The sequence below is a fragment of the Onthophagus taurus genome, unplaced genomic scaffold, assembly GCF_036711975.1.
Source record: "Onthophagus taurus isolate NC unplaced genomic scaffold, IU_Otau_3.0 ScKx7SY_14, whole genome shotgun sequence".
In the NCBI taxonomy this organism is placed as follows: domain Eukaryota; kingdom Metazoa; phylum Arthropoda; class Insecta; order Coleoptera; family Scarabaeidae; genus Onthophagus; species Onthophagus taurus.
The window spans coordinates 780,589-791,316 of record NW_027248939.1 but is presented as its reverse complement, the minus strand read 5'-3'; the positions used below and the strand labels follow the sequence as shown (position 1 = coordinate 791,316).

At 39.5% G+C, this 10,728-nt stretch overlaps 2 protein-coding genes across 2 annotated transcripts; one reads left to right on the top strand and one right to left on the bottom strand.

The window, feature by feature from the left end:
- Nucleotides 1-481: 481 nt before the first annotated feature.
- On the top strand, nucleotides 482-1,471 carry LOC139432304 (uncharacterized). Its single transcript, XM_071200796.1, has one exon. The coding sequence runs from the start codon at nucleotides 482-484 to the stop codon at nucleotides 1,469-1,471; it is 990 nt and encodes a 329-aa protein (XP_071056897.1).
- A 4,184-nt stretch (nucleotides 1,472-5,655) lies between these two features.
- LOC139432303 (uncharacterized) lies at nucleotides 5,656-9,208 on the bottom strand. The gene is made up of 3 exons (XM_071200795.1): nucleotides 7,955-9,208; nucleotides 5,794-7,874; nucleotides 5,656-5,716 (listed from the first exon to the last, which is right to left on the bottom strand). The coding sequence occupies exons 1-3, from the start codon at nucleotides 9,206-9,208 to the stop codon at nucleotides 5,656-5,658; spliced, it is 3,396 nt and encodes a 1,131-aa protein (XP_071056896.1).
- Nucleotides 9,209-10,728: the final 1,520 nt, after the last annotated feature.

Here is a 10,728-nt window from a genome sequence, read left to right as displayed (position 1 = left end):
ACACAGTCTAAATTTCGCACAGCATGCAAATCATTCAAACATCTTACTCTCCACCGTAACTGTTCACGCATTCGTTAGACATAACAAAAAACATTCATTACGCGCACTCTTGGATCCGGGCAGTCAAAGTAGTTTTCTTTCGGTAGAAGCTTGCAAGCGGTTAAGGTTGGCTAGAACAGCAACAAACGTTAATGTAGCAACAATAAATCAAACACAGTCAACAATAACGAGTTCTTGTTCATTGCGAATACATTCACACTGCACGGATTTTTCACTTAAGGTTAATTGTTTGGTTATAACAAAAATCGCGAATGATTTACCCAATTTTAAAATAAACGCAAACACTTTAAAAATACCTACACACATTCGCTAGGCGGATTCATTGTTCAATAAATCTGATAAAATAGATATGCTTATCGGGGCTGATTATTTTTGAAATTTGTTGTGCGTCGGGCAAATCAAACTTGCAAAAGGGCCTATCATGCAGAACACCCGTTTGGGGTGGATCGTTTCGGGGCCGATACAAGCGAGCGCGGCACATTCGGTGCAGTGCAATTTAATTTGTAAGGATGACAATTCCGTAATAAACAAGCAGTTGGCGCGATTTTGGGAAATCGAGGAGATTGAAGGGTTAGTTCACTCATCCAAAAATGAAACATTTTGCGAAAATCATTTTAACAAAACCACTAAACGTGCAGAAGACGGACGATTCATTGTTTCGATACCGCTAAAGGAAAGTTTACATCGGTTGGGCGAATCGTATAAAACCGCTGAAAATCGTTTAATGGGTATCGAGCGAAAATGCAAACGAAATCGCGAATTCGGTGAGCGATACCATGCATTTATGCGAGAGTATTTGGAGTTAGGTCATATGAAAAAGGTTGTCGACACGCGCGAGGGTTATTATATACCACACCACGGAGTATTAAATGAAAATAGTGCCACTACAAAGTTAAGGGTCGTCTTCGATGCATCATGTCCCACATCAACGGGATATTCACTTAATGATTGTCAGGTGGGACCCATATTACAGCCTGACCTGTTTAGCGCCTTAATACGTTTTCGGAAGTACGCGTACGAGGTTACCGCGGATATTCAAAAAATGTACCGTGCCTGTCTAATCAATCCTGAGCAGACGAAATTTCAGCGCATATTATGGCGCGAATCGGAAGATTCACCCGTCGATACGTACGAGTTATTAACGATAACATATGGAACGTCTTCGGCTAGTTATCTAGCGACTCGGTGTTTAAAACAAGTAAGTTCAGAATGCGCGGACCCGGTCATCGCTGATGTTATTAATTCACATTTTTACGTAGATGATTTGTTGACGGGAGCAAATTCGTTGACCGAAGTTACTCGTTTGGCGAAAAATGTAAAAATTGTGTTGAACGGCGGAGGATTTAACTTACACAAGTGGATTTCGAACGATCCAGAGATATTACGCGATGTTCAGGGTACTCAGTTGTGACGACTTATGAACACAAAAAAAAGGAACGATACAGTCGATTAGCAATTTAATAACTAACGCAGGTCCTCGGCCGGCCCAGTGAAGACGGGTAGGGTTATTTATAAGGCGCCACACAGTTAACCCTGCGTTGTCCACGAACTGTGACGTGAGGTGGTAAAATGATGCTATCGACACAAGTGGACACAAACACAAAAAAAATAACAAAACACAAAAAAAAGTTCGAGATATTTTAAGTTGCAAAAAAAAAAAAAATATTTATTCGGTAAAAAAAAAAATAATAATGTAAATAAAAAAATATTATTATGATATACGTAAGTAAAAAAAAATGTTGTTGTCCAACGAGCGTGAAGCAACAAAAAAAAAGAAAAGAATTGTTGGCGTACCAAAAAAAAAAATTGTAATAAATGGCCAAAACAAGTACGCAAAAAGAAAATAGTAAATTTGAATTGAATTACGCGTACGACCCGTACCCCTGATATCAGTGTGGCGTCGAGAAAGAAAATAAAAAAACTAATTCGTGAAACAAAAAAAAGTACGCCAAAATTTTACAATAAAAATTATTTTGTTTGAATTAACAGACAACAATACTGAATATTCTCAATCTATGATAATTTAATAATATAATAAAATATATTTAATTAATTTAATTGATTTAGATTTTAATGAATTTAATTTAAATTGTACTAATTAATTGAACAAAAGCTCACCGGGAAGCGGTATATAACAAAAAAAAAAACAAACGTTTAGGTCTGACCTTGTCTTGACCACGTGTAGACGATCCAAGCAAATTCTTCCAGCTCCAGCGACAATCTCCTCCGATTCAGGGAAAGGAAAACTTAATAGGTGGTGGCAATGCAACCTCGACCAAAATCCTCAAGGAAGAACCCCTCCGAAAAGGTAGAACTTCGAAAATGGATTGAAAATCTCACAAAATAACCAAACTTCTGTCTCGAAAATGTTACAGAAAGGTTGCCAAAATTTATGCTCTTCAATTAAAACCTTAAATGAACACGAGGAAATTAGAAAAGAGAAAAAAAAGTAGAAAGGATGGAAAAATAAGATAAAAAAAAAAGAAAAAAATGATGATAATAGTTTAGTTAATTCGGTGGTAAAAGGATGTATGTTTGAATAAATGAAGGTATGAATGTGTAAGGGAAAATATAAAATGTATTCAATAAAAATATCTTACCTCAGATCTTCGAGGTTTAGTCAGAAAAACTTAGAAAAGTTTCAAAATACGGTTTAATCCGGAGTAATCCGATAATTGGACGTGCAAAAACGTTACCAATAAGTTGCACAACACGTAGATGAATCCCAAAAATTTGGATTAGGAACCAATCACCACGCGAAAAATTCAAAATGGCTTTACCAAAAATCCTAACTCTACGTGCGTACACGTACTGATCTAACTTGAAAAGAGGAAGAGAAAATCTTACACAGACGATAAATATCCTCAAAAATTCACAAAAAATTGATACTTGCGCACAAGCAAGAATAACGAAGGAATTAACACCATCTTTTAGGAGAAACGAAGAAGTAAAATAAGTTTAGGGGAAAATAAATTGAAAAGGAAAAAGGAAAATTACGAAAGGAGATCTTCGGAGAATTGTCGCTGAAAAAGAAAAATTAATTAAACAAAAATTCAACAAAATAAACAAAAATAAACAAAATAAATCATCGCGAAATTTATGCAACTCAAAATACTCGATAACAAAATAAAATATCTAACCCAAAATAAAATTAAAACGAAGAATTAGGAAAGTAAAGGTTAAACACTCAAATGAAACATTAAGGAAAAATACAACCGTAACATTCCCTTCAACTTCAAGAAAGTTTACCCAGTAAACTTTTATCAACCTAGGAGCTATCTAGTTCCTCCTCATCAATCAAACTACAAACGGCTGTCTCCAAATTAGGGATAAAGAGAGGAAATCAAAACAAACAACCCAACCCCCAAATATAACAACAAGATTTCGGAACCATCCACCTGGTCCACCACTTGCCCAAAGCCACCAGGTCTTCGGCAAATCGGCCGGAAGGATAAGAATGAAAATAATAAGAAAAAAAATAATAAACAAAAGATTAGGGAGATTAATGTGGATTTGGCTACGTACGCGCAACGGCTACTCAAATCTCTTGCGTCCATAAACAAAAAAAAAATGGAAATCATAAGATAGTATAAAAAGAGAAGATTAGAAAAAGAACAATTAACAGGCCTACCCGGATTTACAATTGACCGCAGTCTTCAAGACCGGTAAAGGCGAAGAGATACCTAGAGAAGGTAGAAATGAAAAAGAAAATTATACAAAACAATACGGCTTACAAGAGATCGACCCACGGTCACACAACGCTCCAAACCACACACCGCAAACCAAAATCCGTAAAACAGAACTCTTCGTGAAGCGAAGATATTCCAAAAACAAAAAAAAAACGACTCTAAAAGGACAACAAAAAAAGGTTTATTACTACAATTAAGGATACAAAGTGGAAAAGGATTGGGAAAACAAAGAAGGGTTGATGGTCCGAACCCACCCCTTACAAAAATAAGGCACCCCCACAATAGTAAACATAAATCCACCAAGTGGATTAACCAATGACAAACTACCAAATCAGAAAACGAGGATAAAGATGGATAAGGAAACCAAACTGTACTCGTAAGTACCAAAAAGCTGAAGGCTACAATAATTTTCGTCCCAAACAAAAACTCAACGGGGACTACGAGGTTACAAACGTGCTGTACGTGCATGGGGACAAGGCGTAAAATTTTTTAAAAGTTATAATAAGCAAACACGGAGGGTTATAAAAGGGGAATACTTAGGGCTGCACAAAACCCTTTACAAGTCTGAGTTGAAAATCAAACGAAAATAAAGAAATCTCAAAAGAAACTTCTTTAAATGACCCAAAATTCCTAAGAATAGCTTACAAACGGGAATGGAAACATCCGGTCTTCTGGCGTATTATAAGGCCCCAACCAGGTGAGCCAAATCATACAGAAAAACATACAAAAGTCTAACACCTAATACAATAAAAGAAAAGAAGGAATCTACCAAACTAATCCCGTAAGGCATAAAGTTATACAAAAAACTTCAACAAAAGATTGACCGCAGAATCCCCGAAAGAAATACTAATAAAAAAAAAAGAATCCAAAATAACTCCAAAAGAATCAAAACCAACGCGAATCAACCTAAAAGTGGTAACCTTCCTACTCAACAGGACAATCACAACCTACATAACCATCAAACAAAACAATTCAATCCTCATTTTCTGGGACGTTGGGAGAAGGTTTCAAATCCTTAGCATGCCAAACACCCTTGACAACACCACGTTCATCCCTCAACTCATACGTCCATGGAGACACTCTACGATGAATATAAAATGGTCCTACAAACTTAGGTGCAAGTTTCGCGCTATAAAACTTAGCGGCATCGGAAAGGACAAAGTTTCTACGCCAAACAGGTTGGTTTAACCAGTATTCAACATTACGTCGTCTAAGATTATAACTATTTTTCGATCTTTCAGCAGCTCTCCGAATCCTGACCTGAACATCCTTAAATAATTCCTGAAATTGATGAGCACGGGCATTAACATCCAACACACCCTGATTTGTATCTACCAACTGCTGAAAATCAGAACCACACAACACCATCTCACGACCATGGTTGACAAAATACGGAGTTACACCAGTGACCTCATGACGAGCGGTCCTAAGAGCACAAGCTATATGAGCAAGACGATCATCCCATACACGATGATTATCGGATACATAGGAAGCAAGCATTGTTTTAATAACACGATTCGTCCGTTCTATGGGATTAGCCTGAGGATGATAATGAGCATTAAACCGAATACGCACACCATAACGCTTCATCAGCTGACCAAATTCCCTGCTACGCATCTGAACACCGTTGTCACATATGAGAACCTGCGGAGCACCATATAAAAGAAATACATTCTCCTCGATAAGTCGACAGATCGCCGGGGCAGTAGCACGTCGAAGGGGAAAACACAAAGTGAATTTACTAAAATAATCGCCTATGACCAAAATAAAGGCATGTCCACGATTTGACCTGGGGAGGGGACCTACTAAGTCTAAAGAAATCATCCTCCAGGGACGGTCTACCTCGGGCTGAGTCGCAAACAACCCTGCCGGCCGTTTCTGCTCGGGTTTAACAGCCAGACAAGTTTCACATCGCCGAACATAAGAGGCAACATCCGAGCGCATTTTCGGCCAATAACACTTCTGAGCTAAACGAAAATAGGTTTTGTAAATCCCCAAATGACCAGAAGTAGGGGCATCATGAACCGCTCGCAGTTTCTCTAACCTGTGTTCCTTAGGTATAACTAACTTCCAACTATCCCCACCATCCAAACCAGGAAACTTAGACTCAACATACTTATAGAGCTGACCGTCGGACACTCTCCAATTAGGAAATTTCAAAGGCTCACCTAAAACCGACTCATACACTCTTTTCCACCATTTGTCCTGAATCTGCTCAACCTGCACACAATCAACAATCGGAACTGCACGTGAAAGAGCATCGGGAACTACGTTATCCTTCCCCCTACGATGAATTATACGGAAGTCATACTGCTGTAATCTTACTGCCCAACGCGCTAAACGACCTACCGGATCCCTGAGATTCTGAAGCCAAGCAAGGGAAGCGTGATCAGTGATAACCTGAAACTGAACACCTTCGAGATAAGGACGCAACTTTTCGATAGCCCAAAGGACAGCGAGACACTCCCGTTCAGTCGTGGAATAATTACGCTCTGTACGCAAAAGGGACCGACTCAAATAACACACAACATGTTCCTCACCATTGACAACCTGCGACAGAACCGCGCCAATACCGTAACCTGAAGCGTCAGTCTGAAGAATGAACGGCCGATCAAAGTCGGGGCAAGACAAAATAGGAGCAGAAATAAGTTTCTCCTTCAGAACTCGAAAAGAATCCTCACATCCCGGAGACCAGACAAATTTCCGGTTTTTCCTCAATAAATCCGTGATGGGAGCTGTATAGGTGGAAAACTGGGGAACAAACTTCCGATACCAAGACATCATACCAAGGATTCGACGCACTTCTCTGACATTTTTAGGAACAGGAAGCTCTATAATGGACTTAATCTTTTCCGGATCAACCTGAAGACCTCTACTGCTCACAACATAACCTAAGTACTTCAGTTCCGGGCGAACCCATTGACATTTCTCACGACTCACCGTGAGCCCAGCAACCCGAAGTCGTCTCAAAACCTCCCGCAACGTTTCGACATGTTCCTGGAACGTCGACGTAACCACCACAATATCGTCAAGATACACAAAAGCTCTCGGCTCCAAATCCGCTCCAATCACCTGATCAATAAGACGCTGCCAAGTAGCCGGCGCATTGTGGAGCCCAAACGGCATCCTCGTAAATTGGAAAAGACCCCTATTCGGAACAGTAAAAGCTGTAAATTTTTTGGAATTCTCGTCGACCGGAATTTGCCAGTAAGCAGACTTAATGTCCAGAGTGGATAGGTATTTCGCGTTTCTCAATTTATTTAGGGTGTCGGACACATATGGTATAGGGTAAGCATCACGCTCAGTGACGCCGTTGAGTCTACGGAAATCAACACAAAAACGAAAACTACCATCTTTTTTTTTAACTAACAGGATTGGACTACTCCAGGGACTATCTGATGGCTCTACAACACCTAAATCCAACATATTCTGAAGTTCCTCGTCAATGTGTCTCTGAACAATAGGATTTACAGGGTAGTAACGTTGTTTTATAGGTTCCGCGGAAGTACGAATCACATGTTTAACCAAGCTGGTACATCCCAAACCATTCCTTTGGCCCTTAAAATGATCATTAAGCATGTCGTCGAGTTGTCGTCTCTGCTCGTCGCTAAGACTCGATAAAGAATCAGTACTTTGCGCTTCGATGGAATCACAAAACGTCCACTCTCCGCTACGCAAATCAGGAACTATACCCATGGCTCGCCAGAAATCAACACCTAACACCAACTCATGTTCCACTCCAGGAACCACCAAGACATTCAAGATCCTCACTCTTCCACGGAGTACAATCGGTAAAGAACAACTTCCCAACGACTCACATTTCTGACCATTCGCAACAGTACAGCAACCCCTTGCAGTATGCATCACTACTCCCACAGACTGTAAACGACTCCAACCAGATCTTCCCAAAATAGTACGCGATGCTCCACTATCCAACAATCCCTTAAACCCCTGACCCAAAATAACGACATCAAGATAAGGTCGCTCATCACCCCTTGCACTATCGACAATAAAACTCAAAACACTCTGCATACGGATATCAAGATCGGTCGATTTTGATGACTCATAGGAAGGACGACCATTCACTTCCGCCGATTCCCGTTTCCCGAACACGATGGACAACTCCTAATAGTAAAATCTAATTTTCCACACCCATAACACCTTTTCTGGAACCGTTCTGGACAAGAATTTTTCATATGACCCGCCTTACGACAGTTAAAACAAATAATGGATGAACCTGTTCTAACAGGCGATTGAATTGTTTCGCAGACCTTGTCGACCACTACAGTCGCCGAAGAACAACCCGGTGAAGAAATCACCTCCATACAGGCCAAATCAGTCTCCATCACCTTGGATCTCGCCGGAGGGGGATGATAGGTTTCCACAACCGCACGCTTATACTCTAATTGTCTACAAACACGGCGAAGTTCGTCTAATGATTTCACCTCCACCATAGCCAAATGATGTTGATAATACGGAGCAAGGTTTTTCAGGATTAACTTCAGTTTCACGGACTCACGCAACTCATGACCAGCCTGTTCCAACCGCTCGAAAAACACATTCATGACGGCTAAATACATGCCAATCGACTCACTCACACCTTGTGTACGTTGCCTAATTTCCTCGAAAAGTCGTTCCTCGTAATCGAAGGGCTGAAATTCCTCACGCAAAAACTCGACCAATTCTTTCCAGTCGGAAACGCGCTTACGTGTAGACTGATACCACACCAAGGCCCTGCCACTAAATAAATCATACGCAGAAGCGAACAATTCACCCGCACTAACATTCCTAGCCACTCGAAGCTCCTCCACCTGAGATAAAAATGCACTGAGGGACAACCCCGAAGAAGAACCATCAAAAGTTAAACCCCATTTGGCCACCGGTATTGATTTCCTAGCTGGCGTAACCATCACACCAGAAGCACCACCTGAAACGTTTCGAGAATCAGTATCGTCGTCGTCGGAACCAGAACCTTCAGAACTCGTTGGCAATTCAATCAACGATAGATCCAAGACCCCACCAACTGCTGACGTACTACGTACGGAAACCGCTTTCGCTCGAGAATCCAGATCCGCTCGAAGCTTATGAAATTTAACCAATAATTGAGTTCGAGATGTTTTCTCGGTGTTCAAGGCCGGACGTGATCGCTCAATCCGCCCAATGTAATGCACCAACTGAGCAGCTAACCTCCTGTAAGACGGCGAAGACTTAAGATCAGCGAAGTCAGCCACCAACGGTCTAATTTCATCGTAACCCTCATTAAGAGCCTGTAAATCAACATCAAAAGAAAACGGGTGAGCGGGGTAATCCATTTTCCGTCCAGTTTTCTCCAAGGAAATCATACTTCTCAGCACACCACGCATCTCTTTCACCGTGGCGACATCACTCACACCCCTTACAGCAAGCTCGTACGTTAACATAGACTGAGTCAAACGGGAAATATCTAAGGGCTTTGCCATGGCTCCTGTGTGAAAATGTTATTACAAACAGAAAAAATAACAAAACCTCTACAAAGGAAAATCAACAAATAGATTTCCGGTGCTTTCCCCGAAATACCAAAAGAACAATCGTCCACCTGAAAGAACGCTATCAAAAAAAAAATTGTGCCTGCAAAAGTGGCCCAAATGGCCCCCAAAAAAAAATGATATGGCCCCACGTTGGGCGCCAAAAATTGTGACGACTTATGAACACAAAAAAAAGGAACGATACAGTCGATTAGCAATTTAATAACTAACGCAGGTCCTCGGCCGGCAGAGTGAAGACGGGTAGGGTTATTTATAAGGCGCCACACAGTTAACCCTGCGTTGTCCACGAACTGTGACGTGAGGTGGTAAAATGATGCTATCGACACAAGTGGACACAAACACAAAAAAAATAACAAAACACAAAAAAAAGTTCGAGATATTTTAAGTTGCAAAAAAAAAAAAAATATTTATTCGGTAAAAAAAAAAAATAATAATGTAAATAAAAAAATATTATTATGATATACGTAAGTAAAAAAAAATGTTGTTGTCCAACGAGCGTGAAGCAACAAAAAAAAAGAAAAGAATTGTTGGCGTACCAAAAAAAAAATTGTAATAAATGACCAAAACAAGTACGCAAAAAGAAAATAGTAAATTTGAATTGAATTACGCGTACGACCCGTACCCCTGATATCAGTGTGGCGTCGAGAAAGAAAATAAAAAAACTAATTCGTGAAACAAAAAAAAGTACGCCAAAATTTTACAATAAAAATTATTTTGTTTGAATTAACAGACAACAATACTGAATATTCTCAATCTATGATAATTTAATAATATAATAAAATATATTTAATTAATTTAATTGATTTAGATTTTAATGAATTTAATTTAAATTGTACTAATTAATTGAACGAAAGCTCACCGGGAAGCGGTATATAACAAAAAAAAAAACAAACGTTTAGGTCTGACCTTGTCTTGACCACGTGTAGACGATCCAAGCAAATTCTTCCAGCTTCAGCGACAATCTCCTCCGATTCAGGGAAAGGAAAACTTAATAGGTGGTGGCAATGCAACCTCGACCAAAATCCTCAAGGAAGAACCCCTCCGAAAAGGTAGAACTTCGAAAATGGATTGAAAATCTCACAAAATAACCAAACTTCTGTCTCGAAAATGTTACAGAAAGGTTGCCAAAATTTATGCTCTTCAATTAAAACCTTAAATGAACACGAGGAAATTAGAAAAGAGAAAAAAAAGTAGAAAGGATGGAAAAATAAGATAAAAAAAAAAGAAAAAAATGATGATAATAGTTTAGTTAATTCGGTGGTAAAAGGATGTATGTTTGAATAAATGAAGGTATGAATGTGTAAGGGAAAATATAAAATGTATTCAATAAAAATATCTTGCCTCAGATCTTCGAGGTTTAGTCAGAAAAACTTAGAAAAGTTTCAAAATACGGTTTAATCCGGAGTAATCCGATAATTGGACGTGCAAAAACGTTACCAATAAGTTGCACAACA

Bases quoted from the DNA above. Each gene is read 5' to 3' on its own strand.
- LOC139432303 (XM_071200795.1), bottom strand. From the start codon at position 9,208: ATGGCAAAGCCCTTAGATATTTCCCGTTTGACTCAGTCTATGTTAACG. The intron at 7,875-7,954 runs GCGGGTCATATG...TTTTACTATTAG, and splicing joins TTTGTTTTAACTGTCGTAAG to GAGTTGTCCATCGTGTTCGG. The intron at 5,717-5,793 runs GTTAGAGAAACT...ATTTTCGTTTAG, and splicing joins GTTATACCTAAGGAACACAG to CTCAGAAGTGTTATTGGCCG.
- LOC139432304 (XM_071200796.1), top strand. From the start codon at position 482: ATGCAGAACACCCGTTTGGGGTGGATCGTTTCGGGGCCGATACAAGCG.